This window comes from Petromyzon marinus, chromosome 13, assembly GCF_048934315.1.
Source record: "Petromyzon marinus isolate PM22_M1 ecotype Great Lakes invasive population chromosome 13, UKy_Petmar_22M1.pri1.0, whole genome shotgun sequence".
Lineage (NCBI taxonomy): Eukaryota > Metazoa > Chordata > Hyperoartia > Petromyzontiformes > Petromyzontidae > Petromyzon > Petromyzon marinus.
In genome coordinates this window covers 6,068,033-6,090,379 of record NC_133679.1, presented here as the reverse complement: position 1 = coordinate 6,090,379, position 22,347 = coordinate 6,068,033, and the positions used below count along the sequence as shown (strand labels likewise).

At 42.7% G+C, this 22,347-nt stretch overlaps 1 protein-coding gene across 3 annotated transcripts in view; it reads left to right on the top strand.

Annotated features, from left to right (window-relative positions):
- Window positions 1–22,347, top strand: part of LOC116941894 (tight junction protein 1-like) — a 257,022-nt gene that overhangs the window by 9,329 nt on the left and 225,346 nt on the right. For all 3 annotated transcript variants that reach the window (XM_076066812.1, XM_032953222.2, XM_032953226.2), the window contains one exon: window positions 21,090–21,180. In XM_076066812.1, the coding sequence (XP_075922927.1) occupies window positions 21,090–21,180 (91 nt within the window). Of the gene's footprint in view, window positions 1–21,089; window positions 21,181–22,347 lie in introns of those variants that run through there.

The following is a 22,347-nucleotide window of genomic DNA, read 5'->3' as shown; positions in this document are numbered from 1 at the left end:
AAGTTGTCTTGTGGTTGTTGTTGTTTGACTTGCATCCCACTGGGATTTTTGCACACAGCGTTGGTGTACGGTGCTATTTCAGGAATATTTTGATGTTTTTTCCTGGATTTTCTGTTTGCACAGTCACATAGTCACTTTAAGATGTTTTCTTGTTCATGTTTTTGTTTTGTTTGTTGCGGTTGCACCCGATTCAAGAGCCGAATGGCTCACGGGGCTATACCAAAATAAATGAAACTATGAACTAAAACAAACCACTGGCGATGGGCTTCACTGGACAGAATTTGATCAATAGATTAATGGCAAGGATGAATAATACCTTAAACGTGACAACCTATGTCAATGATTTTGACATAAAATGACCACGTGGCTTAACCGAAAAATACAAAAAAAAACCATCCACGGATCATTGCTTTGGGCAACGAACCCCCAGGTTCGAAGGTCATTTGTTCGTCACGTAGAAATCCGCGTACAATTGAACATGTTCGTCTGCCGTCGCTTGGGAGGGCGAGATCCGTCGCGAAATCTTTGGCGGTGGGACCCCTCCCGCTGTGAAGCTGCCCTCCACCGCTGTCTGCGAGTCGTGCAAAACGCCGCCTTGCTGGCCAAACAACCAGGCGCCTCGTGCACGGTGACTTGAAATGCAGTCGCGTTTCTACGCAACGTAAATCAACATTGCGTTTAATACACGGTATACAACACAAAGGTACACCCCCCCTTCCCTCCCTCCCAGCATCGTATGGCACGTTTACAGACTGTGTAGTAGTCGCGGCAGACGCTCTGAGCGAGCGCCTGTGAAGGGATTGGATGATCACACGCGCGAGCGATGTCGCCAGCACCACGCAACCTGGACGCCTACGTCACTACCCCCAACCTCCCCAATGCTGTTTGCACGCCGCATGAGACGCTCGCCACTTAAGGCTGCGTCGACCTAGGGGAGGCCCTGGACCAGGTGGAGGTATTCGATGTCGGGCTGTGATCAGGCATCGAACTTGGGTCGCCCCGGGTTCGGAGCGCAGTGCGTAAACCGCTGCGCCACCGCTCCCCACACTCAGCCGAGAGGACACGCACAAATCATGATTTTCTCTGTCTTGTTTAATGCAAATAAACAAACATAGAGTATCCCAAAGTACTGTATACTTTTGATTTAAAGCTTTCGTGACTTCAGGGATTCATATTCTTGGTTCGTGGCTTTACCGAAAGAACCAAGAATATGTACACTATACTGTTTAAAATGTTGACATTAGCTGTTCAAAAATGTAGTATTTGACGTTTACGCGGATTTTTTTCATTCGAATGTCCCATTTGTGGAAGGATCCGTGCACTTTCCAGCTAAGAATGTCACATTAATGCAGTATAGTTTGTTTCAAAGATTAAATGTATCTGTAACATTTGCGACGAGCATAACGAAACTCATTCGTATCGCTTGTGGCAAAAATCGAAGCGTTTCTTACTTAGAAAACATTTAAATAAAGATGCGTGATGTCATGGTAAGATTTTCGACCATCTGATGCGATCATTTTCTAAATATCCGTACTGTTCATCTTGAATTCACGAGCAGTCAGTCACCTGATCATGACAACATCAGCAAGAATATTCACAGCAGTTTCCATTCTGTTGGCTCTTTTGGGTACACCAGTACGTCCTTTAAAAGTGCATTGATACATTTCTGATATAAACAGTCGTTAAATATAATGACAAAAGGGGCAATAATTGGGAGCAGGTGAAAGTGATAAAAATGTACGATTGGCAAATGTGCATTCACGGTGTTGCATGCACAATAAGAAGCCAGACTCGATCAGAACCCACCCACTGGATGTGGATTGTATGTAGTTTCTGCAACTCCCCCCGCCCCGGGAGATGGGACATTGTTTGAGGTCATTGTAAAAATATACATATACAGTGAAGGAAAAAAGTATTTGATCCCCTGCTGATTTTGTACGTTTGCCCACTGACAAAGAAATTATCAGTCTATAATTTTAATGGTAGGTTTATTTGAACAGTGAGAGAGAGAATAACAACAAAATCCAGAAAAACGCATATCAAAAATGTTATGAATTTATTTGCATTTTAATGAGGGAAATAAGTATTTGACCCCTCTGCAAATCATGACTTAGCACTGGGTGGCAAAACCCTTGTTGGCAATCACAGAAGTCAGACGTTTCTTGTAGTTGGCCACCAGGTTTGCACACATCTCAGGAGGGATTTTGTACCACTCCTCTTTGCAGATCTTCTCCAAGTCATTAAGGTTACCGAGGCTGACGTTTGGCAACTCGAACCTTCAGCTCCCTCCACAGATGTTCTATGTGATTAAGATCTGGAGACTGGCTAGGCCACTCCAGGACCTTAATGTGCTTCTTCTTGAGCCACTGCTTTGTTGCCTTGGCCGTGTGTTTTGGGTCATTGTCATGCTGGAATACCCATCCACGACCCATTTTCAATGCCCTGGCTGAGGGAAGGAGGTTCTCACCCAATATTTGACGGTACATGGCCCCGTCCATCGTCCTTTTGATGCGGTGAAGTTGTCCTGTCCCCTTAGCAGAAAAACACCCCCAAAGCATAATGTTTCCACCTCCATGTTTGACGGTAGGGATGGTGTTCTTGGGGTCATAGGCAGCATTCCTCCTCCTCCAAACACGGCAAGGTGAGTTGATGCCAAAGAGCTCCATTTTGGTCTCATCTGACCACAACACTTTCACCCAGTTGTCCTCTGAATCATTCAGATGTTCATTGGCAAACTTCAGACGGGCATGTATATGTGTTTTCTTGAGCAGGGGGACCCTGCGGGCGCTGCAGGATTTCAGTCCTTCACGGCGTAGTGTGTTACCAATTGTTTTCTTGGTGACGATGGTCCCAGCTGCCTTGAGATCATTGACAAGATCCTCACGTGTAGTTCTGGGCTGATTCCTCACCGTTCTCATGATCATTGCAACTCCACGAGGTGAGATCTTGCATGGATCCCCAGGCCGAGGGAGATTGACAGTTCTTTTGTGTTTCTTCCATTTGTGAATAATCGCACCAACTGTTGTCACCTTCTCACCAAGCTGCTTGGCAATGGTCTTGTAGCCCATTCCAGCCTTGTGTAGGTCTACAATCTTGTCCCTGACATCCTTGGAGAGCTCTTTGGTCTTGGCCATGGTGGAGAGTTTGAAATCTGATTGATTGATTGCTTCTGTGGACAGGTGTCTTTTATACAGGTAACAAGCTGAGATTAGGAGCACTCCCTTTAAGAGTGTGCTCCTAATCTCAGCTCGTTACCTGTATAAAGACACCTGGGAGCCAGAAATCTTTCTGATTGAGAGGGGGTCAAATACTTATTTCCCTCATTAAAATGCAAATAAATGTATAACATTTTTGACATGCGTTTTTCTGTATTTTGTTGTTGTTATTCTGTCTCTCACTGTTCAAATAAACCTACCATTAAAAATATAGACTGATCATTTCTTTGTCAGTGGGCAAACGTACAAAATCAGCAGGGGATCAAATACTTTCTTCCCTCACTGTACACCCTTGTTTTTATTTTTACATTGTGTCTGTTGAAATGTGCCATGTGTTTCGTTGGCAAAGCGTGCCTTCAACAGTAAGCAAACTGAAGACTCTTTAGAGATGCTTTCAGGATCCTTTTTTTTAATGATAAATGCATGTTAACGTGTCAGTTTCACAGGGATGGCTCGGGTGGCGTTGAGCTCAGAGAGCGAAGCTGGCACCACTGAGACACCCCGGGCTCTTTCCTTGGGTTTCCGTTGCCTGCCATTGAACCATGTCGTCAGGTGTAGCAAAGTGGAATGTTCGTTAGGCTTGGCTTTGCACTTGAATCGGTAAAGTTCCAACCCTCTGAAATTGACGCACTGCAACAAAAAAAAACATGCATGCAGTGTATTAAATAAGTTTGTCATGCAACAACATTGTAGGAAAGTGTGTTAAAGACATTTCCACAGAACTCCTGTGAAAGAAGTGTCTTCTGACCAATCTCTGATATGCATCGCAAGTTGTTCTGAGATCCCACAATGCATTATTTGACTCTGGATATGATTCCTCAAGCACGGTTGACATACACATTGTTGAGGAAAAACCTTTTCCACAATGATATATTCATTTTGTAATTAAACGAGTTTTAAGAGTGGTGCAATTATTTGTAAAATAAAAGTACCTCTAGCGTAGTCGCAATCATGAAGAATAAAACACATCTTGCATTGTTTACATCAGTGAAGGTGTGGTCTCGCCTTGTTTGTTGTTGTTGTTGCGGTCTGCGAGTTCGACTCCTGGCCGTGGTTAACATTCATGGCAAGTGACACCTGAACCAGTCCCCGAGAACTCCCCACGCCTTCACCTCCGACACGGCACGCAGAGGAAAGACCGAAAAACAGTAATAATATAATCAATAAAATATATACAGTACACTTGCATTATATGAGTGAAACTTTTTACCCTCAAAATACATTTTGCAGGGTATAAAATATCACATAAAATGAAGGCGGCAATAATTTTAGACATACCTATCTTTGGTACAACCTCTAACATAAACCACAGCTGTGGAAATGCATCGATACTTCCCACTGAAATGAATAAAATACGGGGGATGGCAGCGGATATATTTCACCAGGAATAGTGTGACTACTGCACCAGGGGATACTCTATTCTCAACAACAAAAAAAAACATTCTCCTTAAGAGTATTTTGTCATAAAATACATCTGCTCGATGCGAGGGGCATGAGTGAATGGTGTGGGTAGGGCTGAATATTGGGAGGTGATGCCGATGCATCGCTAAATTATGATTTCCTGCCGCTGCCAATTGGGTGAAAATCCCAAATCTCACCTGGCATCGTTTTATTTCACTTTGATATATTTAGGTCTACTTTTTTTCCAAGAAAACGTATTCCCAACCTTACCTTCGTTTGTCGAGTGGCTACTAAGATCTATTCGTCAGAATCATCGTGGTAATTTCTCTCCAAGATAATTCATGCACCTTATTTCCATCCTTGCAGGTGTAAAACTAAGATTTTATTCAATAAAAAATGCACGTATGTGCTATTTTAATTTAAGATTGCGATCATCACTTGTAAAAATAAAATAAACTCCAAAGCAAAATGGCTAACACTAAATTTATGAAAAGGAATGCACATCCATGTCATTAATAATGAATGCATTTTTTTAAATACAAAATAAGTATTTACAAGAGCACATGTAACTCTAACAGTATGTGTTAATCTATGCCTCTTTTCTCGCAGAAGACAAAGACATTATAATGCAATTAGGTATGATATAGAATGCTCCACAAGCATGCATGGTTATTCTATTTTTAGCAAAGATTTTTTCACATACTGAACAGTTGCTAATGTTAATAATTCCGGAAGAACGCTTAAATTAAAGATAGATTGGGCATTAGCCTGTGGAGGGCTCTGTAAAGGATAATTAAAGCATTTGACAGACTCTTAAACCATCTGTCTTACAACATTGCAGTAAACAAAGGCATGTGTCCTTTAAAATGTGACCAAAGGCAGACAGAAAAACAAAAATTTTCATCAATCTTCATTTAGTATATATGCGTATACAAAGTACACTGCACCAAGTGTACATGAACACATTTACATTCACACATATTCTACATTCTCTATGATTGGACGATGCAGGTTTTCAAGGAGATACTTTATGCACATTTAACCATAAATTGACAAAAAATATGATAACCTGCAACATAAATTGACGCTTTGCCGTACACCGATATAATAAGTAAATCATGTTCTACCCCTTTGTAAATCCACTGCTGGATGACGGATTCTCGGCACCTTGTGGGTCGAAGAGGTTGCCTCAGTGCAGGCCACTGAAGGCGCGATATCCAGAGGAGCGGTGACGCAGCGGTTAGCGCTCCTCTACAAACCCGGTGACACGAGGTCGATTCCAGCACAACGGCCAACACCAGTGACGATTTTGAATCGGTCCGGGGCCTCCCCTAGGTCGACTCAGCCTCAAATGAGTACCTGGTGCGATTTGTAAAACGTCGCCACGAGGGAGACAAAGGCGGCCGGGCGTGGTGCTGGCCACCCACACCCTCGTGTGCTGTCCCAGCCTTCTAACAGCACTTTCCCAAAAGAGTCTGTGAAAGTCTAAACGGGGGATCTTTATCTTTGATGTCCAAAATCACTTCAGATACTGATGTTAGCTGTGGCCGAGAATAAACTCATAGCACCAGCTCCATATGGTTGTGCTATAGCCGCTGCCTCACCATTAAACTTATGTATTACAGTTCACTATATTGCATATAGGAATATACACTACATACACAATATAGTTATTGTGCAACTTAATAAGCTTTGCAATAATAGTAATGGATAGCTTCCATTAGGTTGGCCAAATGTATGTTATTCATTGTCCATCATTTTTTATGTCTCCTTAAATATGTTGGCATACACATACGTAGATCAATGAATCACCTTTATAATTATTTAAAAAAAACTATCTTGTTAATAACACCATTATTGCGTGATATATTACAGCAGTTCAAAATTCCTGCGTTTTTAAGTGTGGTTTATTTACCCTGAATGAGAAAGTAACTGTTTGTTTATCGATAACAATGTGATAATTGTATGATGCTTAATGTCAACAATTATAAACTATAGATTTGTCTTGTATATTTACTCATTTCAAGCACGTAATTCAATTTTAAATTATGCCAGCAGCACCCAAAGAACCCTCCAATAATGTATCATTACATTTCCAATTAAAGATTATGCAGTCCCTTTTTAACATTAATAACGTTTGATTGGTTTAGTCTTTCAAATATCATTACTATAAAACAACAACGCCATTCAGTAAAAAAAAGGTTTGCTTTTTAAATGTATTACCATTCGTTAATATTGTCGGTTGTGGTTAGCTATTTAGGCGGGTTAAAAAAATAAACAAACTTACCGATAGATATTAACATAATTTTGTAAAACCTGTGCGCACGAGTGTCATCATTTTACCTGCCCAAACATTGCTTAAGTCTGACTCACGACGCCAGGTCATGAACCGCATTGTGAAATAGAATTGTCTTTGTGAACGGGGCGTAAGGGACATGCCACTGTTTATGTTAATGCTCTCACCTAAGAGCTCAACGTTCTGAAATGGTCCTCTGAGGAACAGTAAGTAAAGAATCCAATTTATTGAGAGAGCAATCCTGGGGTTGCGTCAGAGGGGTGTGGTGGTGGTGGTGAAGTGACTGCTTTTTCCTACGGGGGGCAATTGTGTGACTCGCTCGCCTACGGGAGCATCTGAGGCTCACTTATTGAATACATTCGTTAAAACCAAAGCCACCATCTCGAAGAAATAGCCATGTACTTGTGGCTGTATTGAACACAAAACCCTAATTACACCCACTTTTCTGCCGGCCACTAATGCAATTCCGTGGTAACAAAATTAAATGTAACTTACACACGCACGCTTATGTAATACAGTACCATGTATCATTTTTATGGTGGTAGGCCTCGCAAGTACTCATAAACCACACAGTTTGTGCATTAATGCATTGTGCTACGCAGCCATCATGCAATAGCACACATTTATTGCTTGTGTAAATAATGCCTAATTATAATGTAACGGCTATTTTTTTGTAAAAAAAATATTTAAAAAAATGTCCGGTATATATTTATTTATTTTTGTTAGAAGCAGCGAAAATTAGTTTATGGGTTCAGCCACTGTCTTGACCCCAATGTTTTACTGGCGCTCTTGGATGCTGCATAACCCACAAGCATGGCCAATGAGGCTCCACACTTGGCATTGCGCTGCACCGTTATTTATAGATTCGCTGCAGCCTCGGCTTGCGCGGCTCGTTCCAGCTGCAGACAGCTTAACAATCATTGCGCTCCGTGCAGACCGGAGCGGCATGCGATAATTGTACGCGGCAGGGAGTTACTACGCACGTTGCTGCCAGTCCTCGAAGCCAAGCGTCCACTGGGACTCATTGCTACAAATAATTAAAGGCAAATGTGCTCATCTGCATTATTTAGTAGCTTATATTGCAATAGGGGTGTTTTTTTTGTTGCATTTGTTGAATGACCTTAATATCAACTGCGGATTTCCTTTAGTCATTATGAGCTACCTTTAGTTACGTCTCTTCCAAAATATTCGCTTCGGAAACAGGCCCAGGTGGACTTGCTGACAAATGACTCACCTACGAAGGGAGATAGTCTACGCCAGTGCCCTCTCAGGCAGTCATATATTTATTCAAATGACATCTAGGGATGAATTAAAATTCCGCACTGATTAGCAAAATGAGCCAGCCCACGTTTTCCATACCGCCAACCAGTAATTGAATGATTGATCGAATGCGCCACGCAATTCACGTTAAATATATTGGCGGGCGTTTGTTCAAGACAATCTGGAAAATCTGCGTTGGCTCAATTTGCTAATCAATGTAGCAGTCAATGAATCTCTTGAACGTTTAGATAGTGCAATGTTGGTGATTGCTCTCTATCTTCTCGATCCCTCCGTATCTACGTTGATCGACCACCATTCTACTTTTCGTCGTTGCTTTCGTATAAAACGTCTAAAGATCAACTGCCGTATTGTAATTATTTTACATCCACGTGACCACTGTGATGATGGCAATCGCAACCTCTTCAGGAGGACGTCCATTCAGGTGCATTGCACGTGCAGCGTTTTAAATGGGGGATAATTTCAATAGCCACTGGAATTCGCAGTGGATAGATATCAAAATTAATTGGCAAGTTCGTCCTATTATTTGCGACTATCCGAAGGTGGGGGGGGGGGGTGGAAATCGCGGAAAAGTCGAGTAAATGTGTGTAAACCATTGTGGATAATAGGATCCGCAATGCATGGCCCCACATCTTTGTGGATTATAGGGGTACTGCTGTGTGTATTCCTAGTCACCACCAAATTTGGCACACCTATGTGTACATACAGCACTCTACGTATTTTACAACCAGTGCATTTGGTTATGCAATAGTGAAGATCTATTTGGTTCCAGTTCTGAGATTATTTAAATGGAAGCGTTATTTTGTATTTGCTGATTCAGAGTTTAAAAAATAATTATACGTGTAGCCACATGTATTTAAACAAGGAGGGAGTGGTGGTACAGGGGTTAGCATACTGCACGATGAACCCAGCCACCTGACTTGGATTAATTGGCGAGTGACATCTGAACTAGTCCTGACCCAATACATCATAAAGCCACACTGACCAGTGTGGTGAAGTATGCTCAAACAAGTCCCATAACCATCACAGTGTGGTTAGGCCTACCATTCATCTAACAGTGTGAAACTAAGCAGATTTTTACACGCTTTTTATTAAATCACTCTGTTGTCGTATCCTCAAATCTTGTAACTCAATTTTAACCCACTTCCCAATGTGGTATCGACTGCAAACTTGGTATACTTATGTCATACTGATGACAATACTAGATGGTATCATTAAAAATAAAAAAAATATATACTTTAAAACATTTTTATATGTTATGTTTTGGCTTGGGTGTCATTGTCCACGATCAACTGACGTTGACTGTAAATCGCCACGGTCTTTTACGTTATGGCAAGCTTTGGGGTCACTTCCTGGAGTCGTGGAGTTCTTCCATTACTAGTACATTTCATGAAAGCGTGATTTTAAAAAAAGTTTTTTTTAAATATTACTTATTTTTTAGTTTACCATGTAAGGCCCATTGAATTACATTGCTCTCTTTTTCAGAAGTGACCTAGCCACAAATGATAGCTCAAAGAAGTAGCATATCACGTGTACATCTAGAGCAGCCAAATACTCGCATGTTGAATTCTAAATGTGGAAGGAAAAAAACGGAGGACCTGGAGAAAAATCCACCCGACCACGAGGAGAGAGACACGCAAACAGGTGTCAGGGTCGGGATCGAACCCATGACCTCCTGTATTCCAGGCAAGATAGTTGACATCTCACCACCGTCGACAAGGGTTGTAAAATAGACGTTGAATATTTAAACAGACGTTCCTCGTCCTCCAGTTGAAAATTGTTGATATGTGTGGGGTAATGCGTGGACCAATTAGGCAATGGTTGCACCAAAGCTCTGCTCCTATTCCGAGTGTCTTAGTGAACTGTCATAAGCACCAACTGAAAAGATTGAACTCTTTGGTTCTATTCGGTAAAGTCACGTAGGTAAAAAATAAAACAACAAAAAACAAAAATAAAAAATTCACGACGTTTCGGCCACAACACAAGTGGCCTTCATCAGGTGAAGGGACCAAACTGTCCAGAGGACAGTGTTGGAGTGAAGAAAGCCAAGCGCAGGTCGCCTCCTTTTAAGCTGTGAGGGGGTAAACAGAAAACGCCTTGACAACGGAAATTAGTATTCTTAGCTCTTTCGGTAAAGTCACGTTGAAGGGAAACAATAAAATAATAATATATATATAAAAAATAAAAATTCTCACGACGTTTCGACCATAATGTGACTTTACCGAAAGAGCTAAGAATATGAATTACTGCAGTCACGAAAGCTTTAAATCAAAATAAAAGGAAATTAGCATAAAATGTACTACTGTGAAAGCTTGGAATTAGCATAAAATGATATTACACCACCTTGGAATTTTGGAATGCTACTACTTGAATAAATATACTGTACCATTGGAAATTAGTTTAATGTTTGGTTCGATTTAGAACATCTTCCCAATGGTTGCTTAATTTGAAACCATCTTCTCGGTTGAAATTGTCTGTTTGTAAATCTGAATTGCCTTGTGAACAAATCTCTGATAAAAACCCGTGGGTTTGCAAAGAACCTTGGTATCGGAGAAAATTATATCGTGATCACCCACAGCGTTGTAACAGTGATCAGATACGGCAGAAGAATTCGTTCTGCCGTGTTTCAAATCTGATTTGCTCGCGAATTCGGTCAGAGACATGTCGTTTCGTCTCCCCGATATAGCAGTCACCTACGTGACTTTACCGAATAGAACCAAAGAGTATGGATCCTTGCAGTCACGAAAGCTTCAAATCTAGAATTGAACTCTTCTTGCAAAGGATGGAACACTTACTTGCTTATGTTTCCACAATGCATCAGCGAAAAGTGGAAGAATGAACCTTACAACTTTGGCTTGGAGAGCAGCCTTAGATGCCGCAGTTCTTCTGGGCCCAGACAAAGAGATTGCGTTTTGGTTAAAGTGATCAGGTGGTTTTGTTTTTTTGTCAGTGACATACGGTATAACAGAACCACTAAAGGGAAACACTACTTTTCATAAATTCCATCACTTTACTTGTGAAGCAAATGAATAGCCTGCTCAAAAAACAGACCTCAACATGATTAAGAGACAAGTATAGTTACTGTACAGCTTAAAACCGCATTGAAAATCACAATTAGGTATATTACTGCAAATGGCATGGATATTACTCATCAGCTTATGTCGAAATCATCATTGACAATGATAATTAAAAGACCTTCAAAAACATTGCCTTATGTTTGTCCCGAGAACAATTCTCATTTTATGGTTATGACAGTAACGGTTCAGCACTTGGATGTGAATATATTTAGACGTTACAAATGATTATTATAAATCACATGGGAAGGGACGGAATCCTTTATGGGCCAAATATCAACATACAATCCGGTACATGTTTTTCAAAGTTGTATATTTTGAACCTAAATCGTGGAAATCTTTCAAAGGTCCCGACTGGTCAATACAACTGCAGATGTGCGATAGCCTACTCTTAATTTACCTCGAATGACAACACCTGGCAAGGATGATCATAATAAACCTATACATGACCACGTCGCCTTTGCTGTCTAAGGCGCAGCACTGAAACAGATAGAGCGGAAATTGCATTTTTAATCTTCTGCCACGTATTCAGAAACTCATAACGTGGGCAATGATGGGAACTTATGAGTGGCATTTTACGTCCGTGCATATTTTTGGCTTAGAATGTATATCCGGTGAAAAATGTAGCAATAACTTCTTTGCCAATTTTGAGAACTGATTTTAACACGAGGTTTCGCTCATTTTTCTTGCTGGTTCAGCAGGCTGCCTAAACAGTGCCTGCAGTCCAACACAAGTGAAACGTGGTGATGTGTACTTCAGTGTAAGTAATGCCCCTTGTTTTCATATTGACATTCTGTTGTAAGTAAAACCGAGTTTCAGTTTCTGAGTATAATTCTTTGAATCACTAAAATGTATCGGTGATATATCTTGTTTTTTATCAGTAACCCAGATGATTTATGTATTTCTTCAGTAACCCATATCAGTAACCCAGATGATTTATGTATTTCTTCTCAAAGCTCAGGACTCATGTTATATCAGTTTTAAACCAAAATGTAATTTTTCGTTAGTTGCATTGAATTGTCTACAATTAAATTTGAGCCTTAAATCTATCTTGGAAATTACTGAGATTCATACTTTGAAAATAACACGCATAAACATGTTCAGTTCAGGGAACATTTGTTCATTTGTTGGGTCATATTTTATTCAATAGCGTAATGCATTCGGTTCAATTATAACGACACCATGTTTCATATAGATAGCTGAACAGACAACATAGATACAGAACTTAGTTTAAAATATTTGTATTTAGCATTACAGGGTTCTCCTTTGTTAATATTCAATAGTCCTTAAAATATAATGCAGAAATAGCACACACTGCACTTACAGGACATCAAACATATTGTACACATTTTTTTTAAGTAATAATATTTTAATGGATACTTCCAGTACTTCCTAACAATTTTTTTAATATGCATACGTGCTGAATTTAAATAAACTTCCAAACTTTTTGGTTCAATTTGCGACAATGATAATTAGAATTATTCGTTTTTGGTGGAGTGCGTTGCTATTCGGTGGGGCGTCTTACATTGTGAAACTTGTTCCCAGTGGCAGCTGTTCCTTGCGTGGCACAATGTGAACACAGCAGCACGTGGCCTGCAGGCTGGCCTTAGTTCGCCAGTATGAGGAAATTATTGCTCTATGTAATCCCAATTGAGTATTTTGCAAGTCATTTTTAAATTAGGCTAATCTGGACCATGACCCTGGTCCACAATGGCCTACCCTTGTCTGTATGTTGAACTTCTTTCGTAACGTAAGTAGCCAAGTGCGCTAATCAGAGGTGCGGGGAAAAGGCAAAATAGCAGTTCTCAAAAAATGAGATTTCAATCTAGATGAATTTTAAGTGCATAGCTCCAGTGGCTCCCTAATATCGGAAGGAAGAACGTTCCAGACGGCCGCAGATGCTCATTTGAAAGTGCGCGATGCAGTGACCATCTTTGTTCGATGACGAGCCAAAGACCGCTGCTGCGAGGCTGACCGGAGTTTGCGTGATGGTTTATTCTCCTTGAGATCAGCAAGCAATGCATTGTGGTTCATTTGTGGCAAGCACGTTGTGCACGATGAGTGCGGCCTCACAATGTGTTCGTTCGGCAACCGGAAGCCAATCAATGCAGCCCAGCGAGCACTGGACGGACACAGTCGGATCTTGCAGCCAAGATCTTGCATGATCTGATCGGATCTTGGTCATGGTGGTGAAGTGGGAGAGGCAGTCAAGGGGATACACTCAATTGGGTTTGACAAATCAAGGTGTACATATATTGAGACATATTGACCATGTCAGATGTGCTGATTTGCAGGCATTATTATGACCAATGGAAATGAGCTTCAGCGAAAGCTTCCGTGAGGGTGACCGGAGTTTGCGGGACATTTCATGTTCCTTGACGAGATCGGCAAGCAATGCATTGTGGTTCATTTGTGGCAAGCACTTGGTTTGTGTGGTGGTAATGATGGTGATGAGATTTACGTCACGGCATCCTAAACAGCCGCTGTGAAGCTGACGTTGGGGTGTTGCTACGGTTAATATACCCGCAAAGTGATTCTTGGCCATGACTATCTCATCAGTGACGAGTGGTATCGGAACTGGTCCTGAGCCCCCCCTCTTACCTTATTCCACCCCTACTGGACATCTGTGAAAAAAGAGCTTCATAGCTCATCAGATTCCTCCAGTCTAAATAGAGATTCCGATAGCTCGCACTGAACAGCGTGGTGAAGTATGGTTGAATAACTTCCATTACTGAGATTCCTTCATCCAGCAGTGGATTGTGTATTTATTATATACAGCACTAACAATGTAATTTTAGTCATGGTAACGATACTATGTAAAGTTAAACGTCTTGGATGACAATCTTAAAGCACAACATTCCCTGTTAAAATACAATTCTGAAACGCATTTGCGGTCGTAAAAAAACACACAAATACTACAGTATAGAAAATAAACTCTCGAAAAGCCAATAAAAAGATTACGATCAGTTCACACACGCTCAAGATAGGTTATATAAATGTTATTGGAAAGCACATACATTACAATCTGTCCAATCGTTGATACAAACCCCATTCGCTCGGATGTGTAATCTGTTAAGAGGTGAGCACAGGGATTGACCCATGAATCTGGTGTATCATCATAATAATAATGTCGCCTTTGTCTCCTACCTGCACGAGATGGAACGTTAAAAAACATTAAACGGGCCACAGCGGTGAGGCCGCCGTCACGTGCTACGCACGAGGGCACGCACGCAGTGTCCGCTCTGTGGCGCTCCCGTGAGCCCATTGCGCATTCTCGTGAATGAACCGGTAATTGACCAGATGATGGACCAGATGAACCAGGACGAACAAGTGATCGCGGACATTACAGCTTCCGGGAAGTGTAGTCGATCTATGTCCAATACGCGTGACGATCAATGGAGAGGTGTATGTTTAGTTTCAAAAATATATATGTATTGCTCGGCGTCGATTCACTGCTGGATGAAATCTTCCTTGTGCCGTGTTGGTCATGGAAGTTGTTTGTATTTATCACCCATAATGGAGGTATACTCTTTGGTTCTATTCGTTAAAGTCACGTAGGTAAAAAATAAAACAAAAATCACGACGTTTCGGCCACAACACAAGCGGCCTTCATCAGGTGAAGCGATCAGGCTGTCTCAAGGACAGCGCTGGAGTGAAACACAGCCACGCTCAGACCGCGACCTTTAAGCTGTGTGCGAGGAAACAAGGTGCCTTAATGGAGGTGTTTGGGTGAGAGCGTTTGGGTGAGAGCGTGTAAATATAAATGTGTCGTTAAATCCGCCACCACCCGACAGAGCCAACTAGTAAAGTTTGTCACGAAAACTCAAAATGGCAAAATGCTACAAGTGCAGCACACCGGTGTGTTGGAGAGTAAACCTACAACATTTACAATTCGAGTACGACGTTTCGGGTGGTGGTGGCTTTAACGACGCATTTATATTTCCGCGACCTATCCCCAAACACCTCTATCATGAGTCATATTGGTTGCGAAAGCCTCTCACGCGTTAAACCGTTTTAATCACATGGGCCAGAGCAGGTTAAGTGAAGGAGGTGTGGGCCAGGGTATCTCAAATATTATACGCCACTGACGTTAGCAGTGACTGAGAATCAAATTCAGGCAATCGGGTTTCAGAGTGCAGTGCGCTAACCGCTGGCCCACCACTCCAGTCATGTCTATATCTGCTCTGTCCCCCTTCAGTAGGAAGTCTTCAGAAGAGCTCACAAATTGAATGACCCGCGTGTTATCTGTATTTAATTTCAATATCCCCATTTGCTATCGCACGCTGTGCACAGGTATGCACAGTTGTAGTGAGCTGCGATGTGACTGGGTTCTTGTGAGATTCGTTATTGTTACGCTTCCACACTCCATAAATGTCCTCAAACCCACGTAGAAGCCTACTTAGTACCACAGAGCGCAGGGAGCTTCGCACAGGGGAACATTAAAGTACGCGTGACTTCCAAATGATGCCACTGATTAAGGTGCCTCACATTGCATGTTTAGCCTGCCACCATCCACAGAATGCACACATTATTTTTGATGCTTTAATAACCCCGCCCACGTTGATGGTGGTGAAATAAGTGTATGTGCTTGTGATTCCCCTGGTACTCTGTATTGCTAAAGGGCCCCCCCCACGGGCATATGTTTATATGACAGGGATATTGCAATTGCGTGTCCCAGAAACATCCTCCGTACAAGATCAACTATTTCCCGTACAGCCATATGGACGACTTTTGCGGCAACTGCTATTTGGGAGCGCCTATTAAGGCGGGCACAACGCACGAGAAGTGAGGTATGGCCAAAGCCACCACGCCTGGCTGCCCCTGTCTCCCAGTTGTTAATGGTTACGCACCGCGCCAGGGACACCGTTAAGGCTGAGTTAACCTAGGGGACGCCTAGGACATGTTCTGATTCCACTCTCCACTGATGCAAGCCAAACTGAAGCTGCTGGGTTTGTAGTGCAGTGCGTCAACCACTGCACAGTCAACCACTGCACAGTCAACCACTGCACAGTCAACCACTGCACAGTCAACCACTGCACAGTCAACCACTGCACAGTCAACCACTGCACAGTCAACCACTGCACCACTGCTTCACTGCTCCTCCACAGTCACAAATACCAAAGATCCCCCGTATAGCCTCAACAGAGTGTAGGGACAAGTGCTGTTAACGAGCACCAATGAAGGCCGGCACGGCACACGAGGGTGGGTGGCCAGCACCACGCCTGGACGCCTTTGTCTCCCTAATGGCGATGTTTTACACATCGCACCAGGTACTCATTTGAGGCTGAGTCGACCTAGGGGATGCCCAGGACCTATTCAGATAATCGTCACTGGTGTTGGCCGTGAGCGGGAATCGAACTCGGGTCGCGAGGTTCGTAGCGCAGCGTAGCGCTCACCGCTACACCACCGCTCCCCACCTACAAACACCACACTCACAAACACACCCACCCACACCACCGTTTTCCCGGGAATTCTTGTTGAATTGGAGAATAACTCACTGTCAAAGAATGTTGAAAACACGCTGCAGGAGCCAGGAGACCATTCTTTATTCATAGCCTCAGGGATTTTTGTTTTTAACTAGCTTTACCAGTTGTCCAATAGCATGCGAGTATGTGATTCACCGCTGCACAGGTGGACGAAATGTGCACAGCCTCTTGGGTTCAATTCTGAGCGTGGTTGTTGTACCATGACGATGTGTGTTGCGATCCAATTGTTTCTTGCGGGATAAATGGGTGCCGAGATCAATTGTACTCAAATTTACCCATTGTGCAGTGCCTTACTGGAGAGACGGATAGGCAAAGCAGGTAAGGGCCAGGATTAAAAAAATATATATTTTTACTTGCAATAAGTAAAAATACGCAAGTACACGCTACACCAATTGTGTTAAATGCATAATATCTTCCCATGTAACAGAACATAACCAACGTGTATATACACAAACGATGCTATCCACTCTTATATTAGGGTAGCCATTTCGTAAAGTGATCAGTTTGCTGATTACTTAGGCAAATTGACTCATGTTAATCGTTTGATTTCTTCTGTCAATCATTGTGTGATGTAGCGCTCAGAGACAACGTTTTGTTCAGTTATATGTATATTTAATATCAATAAAGTCCGCCGACTAACGAGTAACCACGAGTGACTATATACATATTCTTGGTTCTTTCGGTAAAGTCACATGAATAGAAAACCAAAAATATATCTTTTTAATAAAATACAATACAATTTTTATTACAAATGTAAATAATACAAATAATACATTTAAAGCTTTTATTATTTTAAATTTCTTATTTTAATTTTATTTTTATAAAAAAAACGTATTTACATGACTTTACCGAAAGAAACAAGAATATGAATTCCTGCAGTCACGAGAGTTTTAGGTCAAAATTTGACTATATACACTTGGGTAACTTAGATAACTCTATTCTGAGACAACTTAACCCCAGCCTTCCAAGACTACAAGGTGCCCACTGCAGGATGATGAAGACGACCCGCTCCCAGGTGACGACGGCGATGTCAGTACCCCCACAACAGCAGCCCAGAGCCCCGGTTCACGCCGGCTTTTATGCCCGTCACGACCCGGCCACGCCCCTCTTCCCGAACCCTCTCTCACCGCACCTGGCCCTGTCTGTCTCTGCCCTTATTACAATTTACGACCGTTAGGTCACGTGCTTCCCCTCACCGACCCTGTCGCATCAATCATTATTAGGAACCACTTAGGTCCCACATTACCCTAACGTGACCCTGTCTGTTCCCGTTACGTTAATTAGTAACCTGGCCACGGGGAGCCGGACTGTCCCTACATCACCCCGTACTGTCATTCCACTTTTACTGTAACTTCCATAGCAAGAGTGCACAAGTGGCATTTACTTTTTAAATATTATCTACAATTAAATGTATGTAAAATAGCCATGAAATACGTCTCATGAGCGAGTTATTGTGCACACCAGCATCGTAATACGAATTACGAATATTGTCCCTGTATTATGCTTTTTTTAATATTGTCATTTAGAGGAAATATACTGTCATGTGGGAAAATAAAGAAAAATACACATTGGTCTGTACTTATTTCGAACTGCTTTCGCGCCGTACGTAGCCAACCGTGCAAATCGGAGGTGCGGGGGAAGGACAACAAACTAAACACAAAAAGCAGTTCTAAATAAATTAGTTTTCAATCTAGATTTAAAAGTGCATAGTTCTAGTGGCTTCCTGATATCGGAATGCAGAGCGTTCTAGACGGCCGCAGAAGAGCATCTGAAAGCGTGCAATGCGGTGACTGTCTTTGTTCGATGGCCAGCCTAAAGCCATTGAGAGAGGATGACCGGAGTTTGCGTGATGATGGTTTATGCTCCTTGACGAGATCGGCAAGCACAGTAATTGTGTTTTCTTTTGTGGCGAGCACTTTGTGTCTGTAACGAGTGCGACCTTACATTGCATTCGTTCGGCAACCGGAAGCCAACGCAGTGAGCACTGGACGAACACTGTCGGATCTTGCAGGAAAGATCTTGCACGGTTGCATCTTGGTTATGGTGGTGGTGAAGTGGCAGAGTCAGGCAAGGGGACATTCTGTTCCAAAAATTATTCACGGTGACATTTAGAGATATGTTCCAAAAAAAATGGTTTCAGAAATAAAGGTGTACTTCCATAAAACAGGTTTTTGGGTTAGATCCCGTAAATATATAAATGTGTCGTTAAACCCGCCACCACCCGACACAGCCAATTAGTACTATAGACGAATTGTCATGTTCTGTTTACGTGACAACCCTTACATTTTAACAATTGCTGATTATTGTGATAAGCTTGGTGAGGTGCATGCTTGCTTGGAATTACGATGAGATGGGAAGAGGAACACATGGATTAGAAAACATACACAGGTTAGAGAAATCATATCCACTGTTAAGCAAACTAGGGAAAATCTTGATTTGAAGCTTTCATGACTGCAGGAATCCATACTCCTTGGTTATTTCGGTAAAGTCACATAGATGGACAAAGTAATAGATCACGGCGTTTCGATCGCAACACAAGCGACCGTCTCACCTGAAGACGTCTAACCTGAAGACGTCTCACCTGAAGACGTCTCACCTGAAGACGTCTCACCTGAAGACGTCTCACCTGAAGACGTCTCACCTGAAGACGGTCGCTTGTGTTGCAATCGAAACGTCGTGATCTATTATTTTGTCTACCTACGTGACTTTACCGAAAGAACCAAAAACTAGGGAAACTCAACACTTTCGTCAATTTTGAGAAATTAAGAAAAGTAAGTGGGCGTGGGCAGGTCATGTTACGAGGATGATGGCAGCAGTCAAGACTAATGATGGAGTAGCAGCCAAAGGATGGAATTCATCCAAAAGGGAACATCCGCCATGGACGTGGAGTGATGTGATCAACTCGTATGCAGAAGCTAGATGGATTATTGCATCAAGAGACCATGATGGCTTGTGGAGCCCTTCATCCAACAGTGGATAGATCATGGCAGATGATGATTCTTGAGCAGAGATTATGTTTTGGGTTTCAGCACATAGTTCATAGCAATTTTACTCTATTAATCAATGTGTTTTTTTGCAGATTTAAGGGACCAGGCTGTGAAAAAAGTGTAACAAATTGACCTTTCATTTGTCAACATTTACAGAGATTTAACAAAAGGCACAAGAGAGAGATAGATGCTATTTAATAGAATGTTACACAGCCTGATGGCGAGCTCCTAATACCCTGATGTGACCACAGATACTAATCTTGGAGACAGAAAAACCTGCTCAAAGACTGTCTGAGCAGTCTGATAAACAGACAGGAATGACAAGAAGACAATGATAAACTTATAAGGGATTAAGCATCAGAAGGAGATGTTTAAACATTATCAATCAGGAATGATTAATTTTGAAGGATTGAACAGGAGGGGCGAAATGGGTTTTTTTTTAAGCATCAAAAGGGTAAGTTGCAGGTCTGTAGAGAGATACTTCTCACGCACCTCCGAGTAGCACGGTTGGCCACGTATCGTGTGAAAGAAGTTCAAGAAACATACTCCTTTGGCAAGATCTATACCACAAAGCGATATATCCTGGGCAAAGGTATCCCGTGAAGCAGAGCTGAGTGTGAGAGCACTGGACTGACGGAGCTGAGACTGTGATAAACATCACGGGAAGAGCGTGGTGACATCACAAACTTGTCCTGCATTTAAGATAGTCAATCGTGTACCATATACCGTAGTTAAAGTGTGTTCATTGCTGCGGACGTGTACCTACGTATGTTGAACTTCGTTTGCACCGTACGTTGCTAACAAGTGCTAATCAGAGGTGTGGGGGAAGGACAACAAACTCAACACAAAAGAAAAACATTTCTAAAGAAATTAGCTTTCAATCTAGATGATTTAAACTGCACAGCTCCAGTGTCTTCCTAACATCGAAAAGAAGAGCGTTCCAGACGGCCGCAGAAGCGCGTCTGAAAGCGCGCGGTGCGGTCGACCGTCGTTCTTCGATGGCTTGGCCAAAATTTGATCGAAACCTCGGCGAGAGCAAGAAACAAACCAAATGTGAAAGTGTCCGTAGATTTCAATAAAAAGTCGCGACTTCGCCGTTGCTTTCCCTCACTGTGATATTTTCAGACGCGCTTCTGCGGCCGTCTGGAACGCCGTTCTCTCCGATGTCAGGAAGCCACTGGAGCTATGCACTTGTACATCTAGGTTGATAATTGTCTTTAAAACTGTCCCTTTGCGTTTAGCTTGTTGTCCTCCTCCGCGCTTCCGATGAGCACGGTTTGGCTACGTGCGGTGCAAAAGAAGTTCAACAAACATACAAAAATACTTTTTTCCTCCTTTGTCCTCCGGGGCAGCTGATCGTGACACACCCAGCAGTCAAGCTCGCGTCGCTGAGCTGCTGTCACATCGGACGCGCAAGAAGTCTGTCAGCTTCGGGAGCTTCGGGTAAGGAACGCTGCCTCACTGCCAACGACTGTTGCTGCCCACGTACAAAACAAGTGTCCACTCGAGTGTAAATATTGCATGAAAGATAATACTGTGTAGGAACCTCCTGGTTACACCACCAGCCCACAGGGGATTATTGTGTCTGTCCGTCCGTCCGTCGTGCATCCAAAAATGGGAGGGGTGGGGCTGGGTGGGGAGGGGAGGGTGGGGAGGTGCTGGGTGGGGAGGGAGGGGCTGGGTGGGGAGGGGAGGGTGGGGAGGGGCTGGGTGGGGAGGGAGGGGCTGGGTGGGGGGTAGGAGGGGTGAGGCTGGATGGGGAGGGGCTGGTCACCCCGTGGTGCCCTTATAAAACTCAACGTTTAACCTACTCACGCCGGCTTGTGCCCACCCTCACAGTCGGGCATATTTGCGGAATACACCACGTGGTGCCGCCGTTGACCCTGGCCATTGACCGAGCAACCCAACGTTCCTACCAGCTCCCTCCACAGGAGAATGTGTTATTGCGTGAAGCCATCGCGCGAACTCCGGTCATCCTCGCAGCGGCTTCTGGCTCCCCATCGGACAAAGACGACGGTCACCGCATTGAGCGCTTTCAGATGCGCTTCCGCGGCCATCTGGAATGCCCTTCCGTCCCAAATTAGGAAACAACTAGAGCTATGCACTTTTAGATGTACTGTAGATTCAAAACTCATTTCTTGACAACTGCTTTTGTGTTTAGTTTCTTGCCCTTCTTCTGCACTTCCGATTAGCATGGTTGGCGACATATCGTGCGAAATAAGTTACGGAATCGGGTTGTAAAATACTCTAATGCTGTCATTTGACAGTATGCCTTGTTTGCTTATTTATTTTCAAAGTGATATGTTTCAATTTATTTCTGAAGATGAGAGTAAACCCGCAGTTTAAATTACGTGGGATTTAATTGTTGTCGTAGTTGAAGTGGCAGTACAAAGACAACTTTCCACTGGGATCATCTGGAAAAGCACTGTTATCTACCCAATTTTCTCACCACAATGCTGTCTAAAAATTGCAATAATAAGCATAACCTTTTGTGAAACGGCTCATATCTGCAGCGACATTAGCCGTAAACTCAATCATCTGAGACTAAATCGATCCGTGAAAACACCCCTGGTATCCACTGATTAATTATGACTATTTATGTTATCCTGC